The sequence below is a fragment of the Zootoca vivipara genome, chromosome 3 (assembly GCF_965207765.1).
Source record: "Zootoca vivipara chromosome 3, rZooViv2.hap1.1, whole genome shotgun sequence".
Classification (NCBI taxonomy): Eukaryota; Metazoa; Chordata; class Lepidosauria; order Squamata; family Lacertidae; genus Zootoca; species Zootoca vivipara.
This window is the reverse complement of record NC_142586.1, coordinates 44,199,598-44,220,582: the sequence shown is the minus strand read 5'-3', so window position 1 is coordinate 44,220,582 and position 20,985 is coordinate 44,199,598. Positions and strand designations below refer to the sequence as shown.

Below are 20,985 nucleotides of genomic sequence, written 5' to 3'. Positions count from 1 at the left end.
GCAGTTTCAGAGCACACCATACATTTCCATGGAAATTTATTATCTCGAAAAAGTTTGTCCTCAACTTCAGAGGCAGGCCACAGTTAGCCTCTAGCGAATCACCTTTGACTACTGACATTGCTTTAGAAATAGGCTTGCAGCTACATGGTGGCAGATGTGCCCTTGCCTCTTTCTGCAGCAACTAGGGGGAGAAAAAGGTGATTTGTACAAATAAGCTCAGCGAACGTAGGAAACACTTTGAGAATTGAATGGCTTATAGCCCTTTGAGCAATTACTTTAGGGTGGCTCCACATCATTCAATTGGATTCTTCAGGGCAGGGGGACGTATATGGAGGAGCCCATGTGTTTTCTAGGTGTCACCAACTTGCGATCGTTCAAGGAAATGTATTTTAATTTAAAGTATTTAAAATTGTCTAGATGTCTGCTGGTAGATTGCCTTCTTTGTGGAATATTTTGTTAGGTGTTGGCTGCTTAACTGGTTAATAGTTCTTAGCTGAAAGTGCATTCCTGCCAAGCTCTTGTTATAAGAGCTTTAGGAAAGAAGAGGCAGAAATGATAGCGATCCTGCTTATGAGCAGCATTTCCCCCTACTGTGTCTTAAACAGGAATGATTCACTCCATGGAGAAAACTGTACACCACCACTACCAGCAGTAACAACAATGAAAGAGAGAGAGAGAGAGAGATAAAGACATGATGTGGTGAGCAAAAAACCCCACGTAATCCAGAACCACCCCAGAGATAATAATAATAATAATATGAGAAAGCTAAAGCCCATTAGGGCTAGTTGAATAGATAGGGGAGCATGTGGAATTTGGATGCCTTGTGAAGGGAAGGCCGCATTCTTCTATCCGACTATCAAGCAAGTTGTTCCGTAATTAAAGGCAGCTTTGAAGCAACGTTGTCAGGGGGTGGTTTGAAGGGAGGGGGTGAGCATCTCCCCAGTCTTCTTCCTGTAACAAGAAGGAAGAAACACAGGCTGCCTCTGAACCTTCATATGCTGCCAAAGATTTCCAACAAAGAGCATGTTTGTGAGAGGTTTCTCTTTTTTTAAAGAAAACAAAAAAGTGTACCCCATCAAGAGAAAGACAGACATACTGGCTGGCTAGGTATGCAAGCATCAAACCACTTACACCAAAGTATCCCTCTGAAATACGTGAGCCCATTCCTAGGATGAATGGTATAAGAACAGCAGCAATTAGGTGCATGTTTAGTCATGTACTGGAAACACTGTGTGTGTGTGTGTGTGTGTGTGTGTGTGTGCGCGCGCGCACGCTGATACACACATGCATTATACTTATATGCTTATACCCAAAATGCTGAATGTACTTCACACACATTTTGTGTTGTGTAAGTCGTGTTGGGGAAAAAAATGTAGAGTGGGATATAATTTATTAATAAAAATGATAATAATAAAATAAATTATTTAAATAATCGCCACCACAGGATGAAAATACTCGGGCCAGTATTTTCATCTCTGTTTTACTGATGGTGAGCTGAGTCTGAGTCACAGCAATGTGCCTAAGACATCTCTGAAGCTGTGTCTTGAACAGAAGGCATCTTTGCTTATAGTTTATGCTCATATCCATCATGCTGCAGCTGATAGATGAATGTGAATAAGTAACATCCAATATGTGCATAATGTGTACATTACTGGGATAAAATGGGAACTACCCATAGAAAATGGCTAAAGTCAGAAAAGGCTTGCTTCTCCTTAGACCATATATTGTTTACGTAAAGATTCTCTAAAGAAAAAATGGTATAGGTGAAGAACGTGCCCATCACTTTGAAGGGTGCAGACAGACATACACATAGTGTATGCTATTTGGTGAACTGGGTAGGGTTCCAATCTACTGCTGTCGTACTGTATCTCAGATATAACAGAGATTTTTATTTTTATTTTTAAAATAAATTTCAAGAGGGAGGACTTAAACAGTTTTTAAAAAATTGATTTCTCCTGCCCCCAAGTTTGTGTCTGAGCGTGTTCATACGCATATGAAGAAAAGAGGGCTATGTTTCACCAGTCCTGAAAACAAAGTCAACGTTTCTGGCACATTCCTGATTATCAAGATAAGAAGGATAAGCATCACAACTTGAAAGGGTGTTTCTGTGCTTAGAACATCTGTTTCACACCCATTCTGAATCCTAAATTATCTGGGTAACATCCCCACCTTTTCATCCTGTGAACTCTTCCATTCTTAATGTGTTTCTAAACACAGGTTGCATAATACAGTGAAGTTATCATCAGTGATATGGAGAACGGGAAAACAGGAGGACACACACACACAATTTGTGTATGAAGTCTTTTTCAAGAACCTGGAGTTGTTTCTGATGCAAACATTTGTGATCTTTGTGGAATCTGGGAGGCTTGCTGTGCAATCCTATGCATATTTACTCTGAAGAAATTTCCAGTGTGTCTAGTGGGGTTTGCTTTAAAGTAAGTGTGCGTAGGATTGCAGCCTTAGATTCTAATTACTAGACTACAGCTCTCATTTGAACTGTACTGAATCTTGATAGAGATTGTAGCAATTTTCAAGGATGGTGGAATTAGAATATTCCCCCAAAAAAGAAGTAGTGGAACAAAGCATGCACTATCCAAGATAAGTGAATATCAAATGTCTCATCATGGAAATGAGAGCAAACTTGGATTTAAAAAATAGATTAGACTATAAATATCAACATAGGGATATGCCACTTGAAAATTCTTATTTAAGTTGAAACCTAGACAGCTGCTGTTCATATACTACATCAACCTCCCTAAGGCGACAACTCAGTCTCATATACCAAAGGAGCATCAACACATCTCAAAGGCTACAATATTCTTTTTAAGCTACACCAACTGGAAAGTCACTACAACAGTTCTTTTGCTGGATGAGGATCAGGGCAGGATTTTTGGGAGATGTAAAATGATAGAAATAGCTACTGTGGGACAGGCACACACAGCTCCTATTTTGGGGACTTGATCCCCAGGTATCAACTTTGTGGACAGGTATCATTGCAGGGACATGGGTGGCACTGTGGTCTAAGCCGCTGAGCCTTGGGTTTGCCGATCAAAAGGTCGGCAGTTTGAATCCCCGCGACAGGGTGAGCTCCTGTTGCTCTGTCCCAGCTCCTGCCAACCTAGCAGTTCAAAAGCACGCCAAAAGTGCAAGTAGATTAATAGGTACCGCTCTGGCAGGAAGGTAAATGGCGTTTCCGTGCACTACTCTGGCGTCAGTGTTCCGTTGCGCCAGAAGCAGCTTAGTCATGCTGGCCACATAACCTGGAAAAACTGTCTGCGGAGCGGACAAACGCTCCCTCGGCCTGTAAAGCGAGATGAGCGCCGCAACCCCAGAGTTGTTCGCGACTGGACTTAACTGTCAGGGGTCCCTTTACCTTTTTTATAATTGCAGAGCAGGTGAGTGAGGTTGTGGCGGCTAGAATACCAGAAGCTGCTTTGTGGAGGTATGCAGAGGCTGAGAAGAAAGGGAAACACATGCAGAAACTGGCTTGAGCCCTGATTCATGCATCAGGAACATTAATTGTGGAATGACCCAACACCAATACTCTTCCTGATCCCGCTGCAGACTGCAGAACCGCAAACTCACCTATCTACTGTGCATACTATGCGATATGCAAACTTGAATGAATAGTAACTTCTCCCACTGCTGGTTTAGAAGATTGGGACATGCTGTCTAATACAAGCACAAGGCACAGGAGAATTCCCACACCTGCCTGCACCGCACAGCTTTCTGTGTTTAATGTACGTATGATTTCAAGGGTTGGTCTGTCTGACTACCTAAAAAGAAGCCCTCTGCAAGTACACCCTCTTTGGAAACAGACACACATCTGATGTGTATGTTTCTGCCTTATGTTGTGAGTACATTGTGCTTTCGTAGGGCATATCTGCTGTCAGGTTCAGACATAGCTGCCTTGGATAAACTTCAGCGTTAAAAAATGGGATATAAGTTATTTAAGTAAACTACAAAATTCCTACATGGAATCAGCATCCATACAGGAAATTGTACAACCCTGATAGTGACACATAGCACATGTATAAATGACTGCATGCAGGCATTGTGTGTACAAGCTGAAGCACAACTGATTCCCAGCTATGCCATCTAAGGGCACATAGGATCATGCATCATGCTTCAGAAATAGGATTTGAATTACACTTCTCTGTGGGCATTTGGTGATGTGTAAAATGGTCCCATGAAAGCCTGAACATTACTGATAAACGCTTTTGCACATTTTCCTATATTGCCTCTTAAAGTAACTAGTCTGGTGCCCTCCAAATGTTTTAGACTACAACTTCCACCAGCCCTTGCCAGCATGACTACGCTGGCAGGGGCTGATTGGAGTTGTGGTCCAAAACATCTGGAAAGAACCCAGCTGACGAAGGATGTCTTGAGTCATCAACACATGCAGCCATAAAACAAAGAGCTGTGCTGTGCAATCTTATCTATCCTTACTCTGTTTTTTATGTTGTATTTAACAAAATCGATATACCGCTTGATTGTAGGTGAAAACTCTTCTGAGTGGTGTATAATAAATTATTTCACAAGTCCTGTTGTATTAAATGGTCAGCATATGTAGGATTGAAACCTTAACAGCTGTTGGGGAAATGATTGTTTTCTGTTGCAGCACAAATACACCACACTACTCACCAGTGTGTGGCAGGGATATATTAAGTTTTAAAAAAAATGTATAAAAGTGATCCAGAATATGAGTTGAGGTACATCACCACTGAATAACTGCAGACAATTTCTATATCTACCTTGAACAAATGCATAATTAACTTATGGAATCCGCTGCAACAATATGTAGTGATGGCCTCTGGCTTAGGCAGCTTTCCTATGCAGGATAAGACTGTCAACAGTTTCAACAGCTATTAGTTAGGATAACTAAATGGAACATTCCTGTTCAGAGCCAGTATACCTCTGAATAATACCATTTGCACCCAGCAACAGTAACAGTTATGGGTTTGGGGGTGGTGGTTGGGGGATGGCAATTCCGGAAGTATCTCTCTGGTCCATACTGCAAAGAGGACCCTTGCTTTGCTGAACCCTTGGTCCAATCAAGCACAGGTTTTTCTCTTGTTGTCAAGGGGGTGGGGTGGGGAGATTTCAGATTTGAGAGTATTTCTAGATATAAATGAGACCCAGTTTGAAAGAAAGAAGAAGGAAAAGGCACTGCGTTGTGAATGCTTCCGCTGGAAGACTTTGGCCCGGATTCTAACACCCACTACAGAAAGCTATATGGATGAAAATCAGGAGAGATGTTTTGAAAACGAATATACCTTCTAGCCAATGTCACTTTTTTGAATTACAAATGTGCGGGAATGCAAAATCGAAAACAAAAAGAAGCTAAGAACTACTACATCTATGAAAGCATTTTGAATCTGGACTTAAAAACAAAAACAACCTTTGACCTTGCTGGCTGTATTTTAAAATTATACCAGATTTATAGGCAATTCAAATGAAATCAAGGGACTGAACCAATATCTTGCCCCGTTGCAATGTAAACTATGGAGGATGCATATGGCCTTAAAACAACAACAGAAATCCCTGATCTGTTCGAGATCTGTGGAGAGAAGCAAGAAATAAACAAGAGAAGGTGATGACGGGAGGGAGACTCTCTTCCCCTCCCCCCTTCTTCTTTTTTTAAAAACCACCTCATGTTTCTTCTCCTTTTAACCTTTCTGCTCAGGCTGGCTTCAGACATGAGCGGGCTTGTCTTGAAAAGCGATTATTCAAACCGACATATCCTAATCGGCAAGTTTATTTCCGAACTGGACAAGGCGGGGGGGGGGGGGAATGGAGATATACTGTATATTCTCTCCCCCCGCCCCCTCGGCCGCTGCCTCTGTTTGTTACAGCAGGTTACGCTCGTGCCCGCTGTGGGGCGCCCGAGTTCCACTCTTTTATTTCCCTGCAGTTAAGGAAAAGAAGAGCGCTCCCAGAACAGATGCTGTAGTGAAGGGGAAGAGGGGAGGGGGGCGTGAATCAAAAGGATGGGGAGGGGGTGGGGAGAAAGAGGGCAGGGACGGGGTGCGGGGGGGAGGGAAGAGAGGCTTTATTCTCTAATACACTCGCTGGGGAGACTTTGTTACAAAACAGATTCATGCGAGAAGGGCAGGCGGGCTGTGTTGTACAATGAACTCCCCAGGGAAGGATAAATCCAGGGACGCAGAGAATGGTTATGGCAGAGAGGGGCATTTGGCTGGCTCAAAGCCTCCCACCCGCCCGTTCCTCCCGCCCTCGTCCTTTCCAGGCGCTCTCTTGCTCGCAATTCTGCTGGAGGAATATTTGATCTCCTCTAGAAAGTAGCCGCCAGACGGGCAAGCCACCTCAGCCGAATTCTCCCTTCCCTGCAACCCGGCGCCTCGCCTTGGCCGTCCTATTCCCCTCGGGTGGGCTGCTGCGACTTCTACAAGGCCATCCCGCCCCCGCTCCTTCCACCCACTCCTTTTTCCTGGCGCTGGAAGCCTTTGGGTCCCTTTCAGCGCAAACCCTCCGCTCTCTCTTTGTGGCCCGGTGAGATGAATGGGGAGGGAGGGGGGTGGCCTAGAAGCTGCGAGCATGTGGCTTGAGCTTCTCAAACCGTGGAGGGTCCACCTGGTTTTCAAAGCAACCAAGAGCTGCAGAATAAATCCAAAGCAGGCCCGAGCAAGCTTGAAAGGGAGTTATCAGAGAACTCAAGCCTCCAGCCCCTCCACACGCCTTCTCCTCCTCAGCCAAAGCCTCACAAAGGAGCTTAGGCGGGTGGTTTTTCCTGGTGTGCATTAAACACACGCATGCACACACACACACACATTCACACTAACGGCCGTTTATCCCTCACCTTTAGGTACAATCAGCGAAAGTGGGGGGTGTCAGTTTTTCATTAGGCTTCCCGGCTGATGGAAGGGGTGGGGGTGAGGGGGGTGGGCACGCTTGTAAGACACATGAGCAACTGGGTGATCTGCAAAAGTCAATCAGGAACTCTCTCCCTTTGCTCCACTGTAGAGAGGCGATGCATTAAGGGACAGAGAGTTAGCTAAAGAGAATGAGCAACACATCTACAAGATCGTTCCAAAACCACAGTTTTAAGAACTGTGGAAGCACAAGCGGGCTAAGGAGAACATTTTTACTCGCCTAACCACAGGTTGGAGGAGGATGTAAGAATCAGCCGGATTTCCGAGGAAAAAGACAAACAAACACAGAAGGAAAGAATGTTTCTGCTGAATGAGAAGTATAAGCTTCACAACAGTCCTGTTTTAAGAGAACCCTGTATTCGGCTGGTTAGTTAGACAACAAATTCATGCCTCTTCCGCAAAGACACTTTTCAACGCTGCTCACTTAAAAAAAAAAAAAACAGGGAAAGAAGAAATATTTTTTAAAATGTAAAATCTCTTTCCCAGGCTCGGCTGTTGGTTTTTTTGGGGGGGGGGCAGGGAGAAGTCTCAAACAGCATTAAGAATTTAATTATAAGTCCCCTATAGATGCAACACGTTTGATGAACTGATATCAGATAATAATCACATTCATTTCAAGCTTATGAAACAGACTTCCAGAAATATATATACTTAAGATAGCTCTTTCTAAAGTGAGCGTTCCAATAGCTGAGAGGAGAGGAGAGGCCTTGGGGAGGGAAGCAGGTAGGAGAAGCTGCAGATTGTTGGTCTGGAGGTTGGTTGAAATAATAATAATAATAATAATAATAATAATAATAATAATAATAATAATGCAGAGGTATGGGACACGCACATACTATATATCTTGATACTAGACTCCGTATCCTTAAACATTCTATTCTGACGTCTCCTGAGGTTCTTTATGTGTTTGGCCCACAATGTGATGCATTTTGAAGGCTTAAATGGAAGTAGTTAGAGAACCTGCTCACAGAGAGCGGTTTTCTTTTTTCCAAAAGGACTAGCGCGAATCCATGCCTCCTCAAATCAAATCGAAACCATTGCAATGCCCTAATTAGAGTAATTAGAATAATAAGGCTGCCTATATGTGGTAAGACAATGTGTACAAACAACTTTATTTAATGTATACTGCTAATCAGCGGTGCGTGCGTGCTTGAATGCTTTAGTGTAATAAAACTCACCCTCGTCCGCCCAAACAATCAAATACAAATTAGTTTAATGATTGTGCCTGCTTGAATGTCTTCGAAATCCACAGGCGGAGGGAAATACCCTGTTTCCCCTTTTTTAATACGTAGTCGTAAAGTAAGCCATGGCAGAGTTTTTAAGCATTTGAGAAGTATAAGACATACCCCGAAAATAAGGCATACTTCCGCGCTGCGGAAACCAACCCCCACAGGCACCTCCACTCACAGAGTCACTCCATGCGGCCGGCACTGCAGGAGTGCGATCAGCTGTGAAGTGGCGCTCCAAGAGCTCCGCTTAACAGCTGATCGCGCTCTCGCCTTGCTGGCTGCATTCCCGCGCTCCACCTTCTCGTCCACAGTCATCCCTGCCGCTTCCATGCTTGCCGCCACCACTGGGCTCACTGCTTCTTCCTTGCCTGGCCCGGCCAAGGAGCTTGGAGCGCCCTGCAGTGGCAGGCGGAGCGCCTGAGCCAGCAGCCTCCGCCTGGCCCGGCCAAGGACTCCTGCAGCCCCGCCACTCAGAACCGGTGGCTGCTGCAGTGCCGAGCACTCAAGAGAGCCCAGCAGCGCCCTGAGCCAGTGCCCTGAGCCGTAAAAACCGTACCAGTAATAAAAAAATAAGACATCCCACCGAAAGTAAGCCACCCTGTGTTTTTTTGAGGAAAAAAAGTTATAAGACGGTGTCTTAAAAAGGGGGAAACACGGTAAATAGCACCATCCTTGTTTGTGCGTCTCCCCCACTGACCAAGGAGCTGGTGCCTCCGTGGACTTGGCAATGAATGACTGGAGGAGCCATGAATGAAGCGAGCAGGGACTGGCAATTAATGAATGAGACGGGCTGCCGAAAACTTTCGCTTAGAAGTTCCTTGGGCCGGCTAGACTTGGGAACCAAGCCTGGAGGGTGGGGAGAGGCTGGGCCAGAATCGGTCTGTTCTCTTGGCAGGGGCGCTAGGAGGATAAAAGAAAGCTCTCCGAGGGCTGCAATCGGGTGCACACTTTCTGGGGAGTAAGTGCCACTGAATAACATGGGTCTGACTTCGCAATAAACTGGCAACAGGACCAGACTAGACCGGCGAGTCACTGGCAGGCGGGCGTTGCGTTAGGAATTTAGGAGACAATTTCTTTCCGGCAACAAAAGCCCAGCGATGCCTTATGCCTACACTTGTTTCTCCCTTGGTCCTAGATCCTGGCAACCAGTGGGTGCCTCCCACTCTCCTTCGCATGATTCAGTGCAGTTTTAGATCTAGGCAGTTCCTCGGGGTTGGCGCAAAAGCAGTGATAAGGGCGACAACACGGTCATCGTGCACATTCTTGGCGCTCAAGACTGCAACCCTAAGCATGCCCCAAAACGCATTAATTAAAACATGGCGTGATTTTTAAGTTGGTCCTCTGCATTCACCCACCGAGATCTGTGGGACGACCTATAACTCCCACCCCTTTTGCTGGTATCCTGCTAGATCCAGCAGTCAAGGCAAAAATTTTGTATGTCTACCACCCAAAAATGGATTCAGGGGAGTAGCAATTCAAAGAGTATTTACTTGGCAGTCATGTCCGTAAGAATCCACGAGACTCGCTTTCTAGTAGAATTCCAAATCCCATATTAGAGCAATACATTTATTTCGTTAATGGTTTTACTTCCCAGTAAGTTTATGGGTCGAGGCGTCAGTTGCCTGAATGCCCGCTCTTGAGTTTTAACAGCTTTGCAGAAAAGTGTTCTGAAAGACCCATTTCCACTCGTCTAGTCTCCATTGACTGACATTCAAGTTAAATTCGAAATATTTGCCTGGTACTACTAACTAGAGACATTAAGGTGCCTATGGTGGTCTCATACACAATAGAAGAGGTGATTTGTTTGTTGGAGATGCCATTAATAAACTCGTTGGGAGCTCAACAACGTTTTCCCTGTTCAGAACTGCTAGTTAGCCTACGATGAGGAACTAGTTTAGAGACAGTGTTCAAAAACTTTTCCCACTCGGGAGAAAGAAAAGAGGCCATGCCATTTTAAGAGGTCCCCTTTAGAGATCTCCTTCACGATCCTTTCAGCTATTCCGCTTTTCTTTTCTTTCTTTAAGCATAATTTATTTGCTCACATATTTCTCCCTATGATTTTATGTTCCAGCTTTTCGCTTTGACAAAACACATTACTCAAATGTGGCACCATATGAAGCTAGCTAAAACTCCAGACATTGGACACGCATTTGCTGAAAGAAATTCCCTTTGCAATTCAATGGTTTGTTGTTGCTCTCCCCCCTCCCACCTTGCAAGTGGAGAACAGGGTTTCAGAAGATAAAATATAATCATTCTGAAAGACCTAGGGTTTCCGTAAGGATAGGTGAATTCTGCAAGGATGCAAATATAAGCAAAAGAAGCTGTTGCAAATCGACCTTTATCGTTCTAAGATACCCAGAGTGTGTGGAAATCACCATGGTTTGCTGATTTGTGGCCGAGCCAGCACTGAACTGGAATGTAACACAACAAATAAACGGCCAATAGACTTTAATGTTATTTACACTAATATTCCAGTTCTAAATTAGACAGAAATTCCACTGATTTAAAAAACCCTTTCTTTTCCAGCTGTGGCTTCGATCCAAGCCCTGTTTACTGTATTGGGACTTTCCGTGAAAAAATGGGTTGAATCGCCAGTTATATTAATAGGAATTTAATTTTTTTTAACAGTTCCCTTGATAGTTAAGTATCAAGTATATTTTTTAAAGCATATAAAGAATAAGCTGTCAAGCTAAAGTATTTTTTTAAGTGTGCCAGAACAGGGTGATTGTGGGTTTTTAAACATAAACATCTGCACGTGTGTGTGTGTGTGTGTGTGCGTGTGTGTGTGTGTGTGTGTTTATTCGACCTTCAAGCTGGTTCACAAGCAACCGAGTGCTATTCTGCTGGCGTTTGATCCAGCTGCTTAATTCTGTCTGAAGCATATTATTCTCTCAACTGTATCAACTCTCACCACATAACTTTGTTTTCAATAAAAATGTGCTTTGCAGCACGATCCTACGCATGTTTATTTGTAAATGACTCCTACTGAGTTCAATGAGATTCATTTCATTCATGGGATTTTAAATCCTGCATCTTAAACCTGAATTTCATAGAATTTGCATGTGATTGTAGCATTTCTGCCCGATAGTATGCATTTTCCCTAGAAGTAAAGCCCTACTGCGAACACCATCTAGGGATTGGGAAACAAACTAAAATGCGGCCATTGTTACCTGCCCAGGGATGAAAAGGCTCTACCTTCCCCAAGCCTGCATTTAATTGCAAATTATGTTCATTTCAGTGCAATCCTAAGGGTTTTACTTTTTATTTAAGTATTATATTTCTATACCGCCATTCATTCAAGATCCCAGGGCGCTTCACGCCCTGTAGGTGTGGGAAGTAGGACCTATTGAGCTCAATGGGGTTTATATCCAGGAAAATATGGATTTGACTTCAGCCATTATACTGAAATGTCATGGCATTCTCCTTGCTTGGGTGATTTGTCATCGCTTGAGACATAATTATCCTGTTTAAAGCTTTAAAACAAAAATATAAAATTCTGCATTCGTAAAGGATATTTTACAAGGAAGTTGTTTTCTCCATTAATATGCAGTTAACTTACTGTTGTATGGTACACATAATGTAGCATACACTTGCTAACTCTCAGTTATCACTTTCGTTAACGCTTTGGTGTCTGCCACATTTGACAAGTGAAAGTTACACCCTCGCTCCAAATCCCCTCGTTCACTTCCTACAATCTTTCCCAGTTTCAAGATCCGTATCTATACCGCGTAACTTTTCTACTTTTACCAGGTAGGTAAAAGGCTAAAATCCAAAGGATGCCTACCAGGAAGTAAAACCCTGAAGCTCTGTGGGTCGTACTTCCAAAGAAGAAAGTCTAAGATCCGAGCGGGGTGGGGAATTGTATTGAAAGACACTGAATAAAGTTTAAGAAAAGAGGCGGGTTTCTATTTGTCTGCGAGATGGCCTTTCGGTTCTCTTGTATTCAGAGAGGTCAGAGCAAATCCAATAGGATTTAGCTGAAAAATTCAAGTCAGGCTAGGAAGTTTAGAAACGGTGAGCCTTTGTTGTTGTTGTTGTTTGTTGTTGTTATTCTAAAGTTGTGCCAAATTATTGCCAGTATTCTTGCTTTCCAGGATTTATAGGCAAGTAAGAACCAGCAAATGGAAGAGGGGGGCAGGAGGCAGGCAGAGGTAAGCGCCCGCGTTGCTTTCGGATCGCAAGCAAATGAAGTGGGAGTATTTTTGACGGCAAGGAAGCTGAAATCCGCATGGAATGACAAGCAAACAAATTGGCTTAATTAGTTTGTGGATCGAGGTGGTCAGTAGTCAGAAAAAAGCTGCCTCCATACAAAGGCCTTGTGGGGGGGAAAACCCTTTAAAAAATCAGCAACGTTTACATATGCATTTATCACATGGCCCAGAAAATGTAAACATCAACCGTGAAACTTAGAGAAAGAAGGAAGGAAGGAAAGAAAGAAGTGAAGAAAGAAAGAAAGACCATCCTGACGGAAAGGTTTCTCATTTGAACAACTAAAAACTCTAGAATAAAAGAAACACTGGGAAAACATCTCCTTTTTTCTTCTATCCAAAAGAAAAGACAGCGAAAATATAAATACACCTCCTGTTTGCCACTACTCCTAGCCATAGCTGTCAAGTTATCCCTTTTTTTAAGGGATTTTCCCTTATGCTGAATAGGCTTCCTCGCGAGAATAGGGAAAACTTGGCAGCTATGCTCCTAGCACCTCCTTATTAGGCAAGGCATTGAAGCCAAACTGAAGCTCCGTCGAAAAATGAATCGATTTTCAACTATTATTGTTTGTAGAAAATGTTATTGTCACTGCAACTTCCCCATGCCTCTTTCTTTATTCAGATAAACTCTCTTCCTCTCAAGCCACTTTTGAAATTAGGATTTCAATCCCAAACACTGGGCCTTCTCGTCCACAGTTTGATACCAGATCGAACATCCTCGCATCTCTGTCAATTCCTGTAAGACATGAGGGCATGGCCTTATTTTGCTATTGTCTAGAGATGCTCAGAAGGCGTTCAGAAGCGCAGTTCACACTTTGACTCGCACCCAATAGTTCCCACCGCTCTCCTGATATTTATTACCGTACTATTACTGGGACACCAGCTCCTCTTTCCACAAAGTCTTGGTGACAGTCTTTTAAGAGGGGAGGGGGAAGCACAAAAGCAGAAAGTAACAGCAGGACTTCCCTTGTTGACAGTTGATACAAGGTGACGGTGAAAGGAAACCTCGACGGTGCCTGACCAGTTTCTGCCTCTTCGATTAAAGATATGCTCCTCAATATCCCTAATGCTAAATCCTTGGTGAGCTCTCCCAAAGCAGTTTCTCTCTGTCCCAACGCTGTAACCATCACTCAGCAGTTCTATCAATATAGGTAGGAGGCTCAACTTCTTTAGCGCGGGAGGAAGGGAAAGCCTTCTTTCCAAACTAATCCTCCTTTCAGATATGAAAGCCAGGCGCTCAACTAAATATCACACCTGGCCCAACCAAGAGTCGCGCACGTGATCCCACCACCACTCCAAACGCGCGCACAAACTCGGGTGGCGCGCGCGCGCAGGGGGAAGAAGCAAAAGATTCCATTTCCAAGACCATTGAAATGTCCTGCAGAGGGCAGATGCTGCCCAGCTTTCCACTCCTCAAACATCCCCCTCCACTATTAAAAAAAATACAGACAATTCAGCGAGCTATTGACCAAGGGACATTCAATCTATACCCAGCTTAAACATTTTACCCATCAGCATATCTGCGGTCACAGAACACTCCTTCTTTCTGTCACTTCGTTTCCAGACTATTGATAAGATCATTTAGCTGAATCTGTTTGGGACGCGTGTAATATTGACTAGGAGTTAGAAAAGATGATTAAATCTAATAAGCCTAGAAACTATCGTTAAAAGGGGAAAGACGGTGGTAGGAAGACTTAGGGCCGAGTGGCTGTGGCGTTGGTGGAGTTTTCTTCTAAAAACCCAATAAACTAGGCAAGAAGGTGTTAGTATCCAAAACATGCTAACGCTGAAGATGCCACCCCCACATCTATGGAAAAAGTATGAAATGGGCTGTTGACGGGGATAGCACCCAATAACCTAGTAACGTCAACAAGGACCTAAACCGAAGCCCTACAGAATGTATGGCGGGATTCCTGCCGCCCCCTATAATGTTGTTCGTGTGCACACACTTTAGCAATCTGAACCACACCCAGCTTGGGCGAAAGGGATTTGATTTGAGCTGGCGTGCAGTTTATCCAGTCTATGCATTGCTTAGTGGAAAGTCCAGGTTCCATTGGAACTAAACTTCCAGTTCCAGTATTCACTTTCCTGAGAGTAAAGTTCCATTGATTTCAAAGGAACTCACCTCCAAGAGACAACCTTTAGGGTCGCGGGTCCAGTTAGATTATAGCACTTCAGTTGAGCTGTTCCTCAGTTGGGGATCTGGCTGCGTCTTTATTGTAGAACCTACACTGCAGCAGCGTAGAAATTACTCCAAAAAATAGTTTATTTGTTACTTGAAAGAACGAAAGCGTCGCATAGCCCACGGAAGCCTTTCAAATGTCTAAAAAGAACTGGCAATCTACCTGACAAAACTTTGATTTGGAAGGAGACCAAAATGCACATGGCTAAGCAAGACTGACTAAGGAAGTGCAAGATAAACAACCGCATGTTTGGCGTTAAAAGAGCTTGTTTTAAAATAGTAACAATGCCCTGTTCCTTTAAAAACAAAACACTTGGCGTTCGGCTGCAGTTATCCATCCACCGGTTATCCCGTGGTGATACTGCTGCAGTGAATCCCCTGGACTGCAACGGGATACCAGCGAGGCTACTCTAGAGAAAATGGTTTGCCCTTCGACTTAATATAGTCTTGGTGGTTTGAATGGAACTTTTTACTGCCAAGTAAGTGTGAGAGCTTATGATCGCAGCCCAAAGCGGCACACGCTACATCGAAAACCCCAGCCCAGCGATTGACAATGAGAACATGTAGATTTTGTGTAGCCTCCAACCAGGTATATATTTCTCCGCACATGCGTTCCAAGAGAAACTGGTTTCCAGAGCATCAAAATATACACACTGCTGTGGCTTCCAGCATTAAAGGCCGAACCTTGGAAATACAATTGTGCCTACCTAACAGTGTTCCTTCCCGGCCCACATTCCTCCTGCACTCTACCAGCTGCCAGAATTATACCAGCGAAATCTGTCAATAGATTAGGCATACATTTTATTCCAAAATGTCATGGAGTAAGAAGGGACAGAGAATTCAAGGCAATAGAAAGGCTATATTCTATTTCTTCCCACATATTTACCATTTCCAAAGAACTATGTCGCCACTCGCAGTACTATTTCTTTTCTTTTTTTAAAAAAAAAAGGAAAATAAAAGATATGCCAATAACTTGAACAAACTATAAAAGTCTTGTGTATTTCTGTTTTATGTAGATAATAAAATATTACTTTAACATAAATATATAAGGATCTCTGCGCTTTTATTTTTCCCCACAAGCACATCCAAATGTACCAAAAAACAAAGTATTTCTTTAAAGAGACTGAACCAAAAAAAAATATTACATCCCATATAGATTTTGTTTGTTCACCTACTCATTTAAAGCTACAGAAAAAACAGTTTCCAGAACCTGTTTGCTTTAAAAGAAATAAATATACATTGAGGCAGCCCACTTAAAAATGATATGAAAATATTTCCCTGGGTAGCATTTAAAAAAAGGAAGAAAAGAAAAATAGACAAAGAAAACATTTAAACTATTTCTGCATTTCAAAGGACAAATATTAAACATATATACACAGTGGTAAGGTTTGTGTGGCAACTTTGTTTTAAATTTTTAAGTAAACTTATTGGAGGGTTTAGAGGATCTGCATCCCCCAAACTCCTTATTTTGACCTTACCCAGATATTAATAAGTGTCACTGTCCCCCAATTTTGCCACTTCCACTGCCCCAACCTGAATATTTTTAAAGAAGTTCGTCCCCATACAATAATCAACAGCAGCTCAAGACCATTAAAGAGAAACCAGTGTCCATATAGTTTTTTAAAGGGGGGGGGACACTGTTGCAAAAATAGAATAAAGGCCCAATGAATAGGCTTCTCAGAAAGCTGTATTTGTCTTCTCAAGGGGAAGTGAGGAGGAAAAAAAATCTGATGCCAGACACTGGCGCTTAGAAAAACAGTTGAAGAATATAGTATTATTAAATCCCACCTACTTCCTCCAATGTTTATCTGCAAGTTTCTCTGAGAGAATATTTCATTGGCCTCAGAATTCTCAAACACTCCACTAGGCAAACTTTGTAAATATTATTTTTTTAAAAAGTTATACAGAACACCCCGTTTTTGTGCTGAGTAGATGTTTCAAAATATGAATATGCCACTCTCACAGTTTCATGGGTTACCCCCCCCCCCTTTGCCCCAATATAGAATATAATATACAATTTCAACTTCCCCTTCCTGTCTTCCCTCTCTAGAGCCTTTTGCTTTTTGGAAAGTTAACCATTTTCTACCAAGCAAAATGCAGCTATTAAATGACTAACACAAAGGGGACAGGAAAAAGACAAATTGAAAAATGGCATTTTGGTTGCTTTGTTTCCCCTTCATTTGGCTCCCTTTGGAGAAAAGAGAAAAGGCCGACAAAGTTAAACCGGTCCTTTTCATGCCACATGTTATGCTGAAGTCTCAAGAAAGGACGTGGGATGCATCTAAAATGTGAGAATAAACCTTAAAGAGAAATTCACCCAGCTACATGTGGCCACAACTCCCACAAACTGACCACTGAAAACCAAGTACAGTACTTGAATTTTTAAAGCAATCCCCATAGAAACATTTACTTGGAAATGAGTCCCATTGATTACAATGGGAGAAATCCTGGCTACCTTCTCAGTCTTAACCTCACTGATTTCAATGGGTTTAATCATTGCTTAAAATTCCTCCACTCTCTTGTCCAGAGCGTACTTCATATAATCCCATATCTTTGCTGAAGTAAGTTGGAAACCTCCCATTGAGATGAATGGGACTGCAGTTCTTAGACCGCTTACATTAAATCCTGATTTATTTATTTTTTAGCACATGATGTGAAAGTCCCACCTAAAGTGGGTGTCACTCTGGAACTGAGTGTTATCTTCTCCCAAATGGAAATTATGCATCTCAAGATCACAGCCCAGAGCTGCAACCTTGAGCACCTTTGCTTAAATCAGTGGAACTTACTTCCAAGTGATGATCTTAAGGATCAGAATGAAGGTTCTTGAGCTGAATTTCTACCCCCACCCCATTACAAATTTAAAAGCAGATGACAGCATAGGGCAGGGCAGTGCTGGACAAGACATACAGAGAACTTTCTGTACAGCATCTGTGAAGCTAAGCATTAGTCTCTCTTTCTCTTTCTTTCTCCCATCTGACACTCCAACCCCCCCCCAAAAAACTTGTTAGTTTCTTTCAAAGTGCCACTTTCTGCTGGAAAAGCCTGAATGGGTCTCTCTCTCTCTCTCTCTCTCTCTCTCTCTCTCTCTCTCTCTCTCTCTCTCTCTCTCTCTCTCTCTCTCTCTCTCTCTCTCACACACACACACACACACACACACAATCTTATTTCTGCGTGTTTCTAATTCTTCACGTCCCTTCCCTCAACCCTGCCCCCCCGTTTCACCCACTCACTCATTCACACAAACACGTACCTTGCCTTGCATCTGGAAAAAAAATACATATCCACAGCCACCTTTCTCTGTGTGGGAAGTGGCAGTTGTTTCTTCCCTCACCTCCTTCTAGTCTCTGTCCTTTTCTTAACGCTTCCCCTCAAGATCTACTTAACACTAAGGAGAGTCCAGCTTCCCCCACTCCGGAGGTTAATGATGGCAGAAAAAGCAAATTAAACATGACCTCCGCCGAAGGCTGACTCCAAAACTTCGGGTCCAACAACACAAAGAGGAAAGGCAAAGGCTTACACGGATTTTTGTACATTGTCCCACCGCTGGCCAGCAAACACATACACACAGAGAGCAAAATGCAGGTCACCTCCCGAAAGAGGCAGGGGAGGGAGAGATCTGTAAACTTCTGTTTCCTTGCAGTGCAAATTCAGACGGTTTCCTCTCTCTCTCTCCCTCTCTCTTTACAAGAACAGCATAACCCTTCTATTGACACTTGCCTACAACATTTGCCTTTGTATCCGCCGCCCCCCACCCCCAGCCAAAGCAACCCAACCTAAAGCGCGTTGCAGAGCATCGAAGCATCACCTTCCCTGCTTTCCTTCTAGGCGCCTTTGGCGAAGACTCCACCAAGTATTTAACTGGCAAGGCCCCCTGCTACAAAAGGCCGGCCGGCTTTCGCCTATACCCAGAGGGGGGAAGGTTTCGTGCAGCGCCTTGACATTTGCAATGGGGCATCTCTCTTATCTGCCTGCGCCTGGATGCAAGGGAGAGAGAGAGAGAGAGAGCGGGGGAGAGGTGGAGGGGGCAAACATGCACTCGCTTCTCTGACACACACATCCATATACTCACTGCACTTCATTGCCTGGTTACTCGCCTGTAAAGGTCAGAAACACACCATTCATTACACACTTTGCTACCGTTTCAATGATAGTTCAGTGCATTCGCCTTCCTTCCTTTTTTTGTTTTGTCTGCTTTTTTTAAAAGGGGAATAGGGAGAAAACAATCGAAAGAGTTGGAGGAGTAAGGGGTTCGAGGGAAGGGGCCAGGCTCGGCCCCCCCAGTTCCCCCCTGCTCCTCCTCCCCCGCCGGCGGCGGAGTTCACTGCACAGGAGTCTGTACCCCGTGGTGTGGCGGCGGCGTGTCCCTGCTGGCCCCATACACGTCCTCGGCTCCCGGCAGAGTCCCTCCCGGGGGAGTCATGCGTTTCTCTTTCTGTCTCCTGTTACAAAACCACACGCGGACCACCTCTTTCTCGAGCTGGAGGCTGTCCGCCAGCGAGGTGATCTCCTGGGCTGAAGGCTTGGGGCACTTGAGGAAATGGCTCTCGAGGGCGCCCTTGACGCTCACCTCGATGGAGGTGCGCTTTTTCCGCTTGCGCCCCTGCGCCGCGATCTTGTCTATGCTGGTGGGGCTGCCCGACGACGAGTCCGCCTCCTCGAGCCACTTGTTCAACAAAGGCTTCAACTTGCACATGTTCTTGAAGCTCAGCTGCAGGGCCTCGAACCTGCAGATCGTCGTCTGCGAGAAGACGTTGCCGTAGAGCGTGCCCAAGGCCAAGCCCACGTCCGCTTGGGTAAATCCCAGTTTGATCCGCCGCTGCTTGAACTGCTTGGCGAACTGCTCCAGGTCGTCCGAGGTCGGCGTGTCCTCGTCCGAGTGCGCCTCGTGGTGGTGGTGCGGGTGGTGGTGCTGTTGTTGCTGCTGCTGCCCGTGCGGGTGCTGCTGTTGCTGCTGCTGCTGGGGGAGGTGGTCGGGGTGGTGAGGGGGCTGCTGCTGCTGCTGCGGCTCCTCGTGGGCGTCCCGTAGGCCGTGGTGGTGCATGCCCGGCTGCCCGGAGCCCAGCATGCCGTTTACCGTGAAGCCCGGCGGCTGCGAGTACAGGAGCCCGCCCTGGCCGCCGCCGTTGGACGCAGCCATGCCGGGCGGCAGGTGAGCCGCGCCGCCAGTCCTCCACGCCACGGCCGCGGCCACGGCGGCGTGGTGGCTCCCGGCGTGGTGCACCAGGTGCGGCGGTCTGCCTTGCTGCTGCTGTTGCTGCTGGTGATGCTGCTGCTGCAGCTCGTCCCCCCGGCCGCTGGCCTGCACCACCGAGGGCTTGATGTCCTGCTGGCCCAGCGGGCTGGTGGACCAGGGCGAGTCCCCTCCGCCGCCACCGCCGCCACCGCCGCCTCCTCCCCCCCCTCCACCGCCGCCGCCGCCGTGGGACAGCGCCGTGATCCACTGGTGAGCGTGGCTAAGCGGGTGCCCGTTGCTCTGCAGCGCGTAGTCCGCCTGCACCAGCGCCTGGGCGTCCCTGTAGCCGGCGCCCGGCTGCATGCTCCCCGGCGGCTCGGCGTGCACCATGGGCGAGCTGGAGGTGAGCAGGCTGTAGTGGTTAGACGCTGTGGTCGCCATGACTCTCCGAGCCGGACTGAGGGCTCCGCTTAAAGGAGCCGCGCATTTGACAGCTACTTTTTCGCCTCGGGCTCCTCTCGCCGCTCGCTTCCCCCGCAAGTCCGCTTGGCAGAGCCCACTGCAAAGGCACGCGTCCCCGCTCCTCCCTCCCTCCGGCCCCCATTGGCTCCCTGCGCTTTGATTTACGTGGCGACCTCTAGCAACCGGCGCAGGGGGAGCCTCCCATTGGCCCCGGCCCTGGCGCTGACACCACGCCCCCCGTACAGCCTTCCTCTCTCTCGCTTTGTAATCAAACTCTGAGGAGGGAGAAGGAAGGAAGGAAGGGGGAAGGAACAGAAAAGAAGTGGCGGCGGGGGCGGGGAAGAGACACAAACACACACACGGAAGAAAGGGAATAATGATGATGATGATGATGAAAAGTGTAGCTCCTTTGCTTGTAGCCACATGGGCTGAGTCCGGATAACGGGGGCTGTGTGTGAGACCCGATGGTGCTCACCTCCTCTGTAAAACAGCAAGAACAACTACAACAAGAGGACGACACATACGAAAACCACCTTTGTCTATGTTTACTGGAAAATCAAGTAGGTCACAAACTGACCCTAGGCGCGCCGTGGTTAAGGCTACTGGTGTGGATGCTCTCCTGTTGCTTGCATTGTTTCCGAAACTTGGTTGGATTCTTTTCAGGCGCAGGACGGCTTCGCTCTTTCGTTCCGCATCCCATCCCGCGCCCTCCCTTCCCCCTCACTCCGCCTCCGTCTGCCAGGCTACAAAGGAGGACTCGTCCTTTCAGTGGAAGGTATTCTTTGAAGGAAGCGGCAAGCAGCAGACTGGACTGGATCGGCCGAATCACGCCCTGCCA

The 20,985-nt window shown here is 45.6% G+C and overlaps 1 protein-coding gene across 1 annotated transcript; it reads right to left on the bottom strand.

Moving 5' to 3' along the window:
* Window positions 1-673: 673 nt before the first annotated feature.
* Window positions 674-20,126, bottom strand: POU3F2 (POU class 3 homeobox 2). The gene is made up of 2 exons (XM_035110683.3): window positions 18,852-20,126; window positions 674-951 (listed from the first exon to the last, which is right to left on the bottom strand). Exons 1-2 carry the CDS (start codon window positions 20,124-20,126, stop codon window positions 877-879), a joined length of 1,350 nt encoding a protein of 449 aa, XP_034966574.3. The 3' UTR covers window positions 674-876.
* Between the last annotated feature and the right edge of the window lie 859 nt (window positions 20,127-20,985).

What these genes read in the sequence shown, in the direction of transcription:
- POU3F2 (XM_035110683.3), bottom strand. Translation starts at nt 20,126, where the DNA reads ATGGCGACCACAGCGTCTAACCACTACAGCCTGCTCACCTCCAGCTCG. An exon ending in CGCCGCCGCCACACCACGGG is followed by an intron (nt 952 to 18,851) that starts GTACAGACTCCT and finishes TTCTTGTTACAG; the next exon opens with GAAGAAGACTGGGGAGATGC.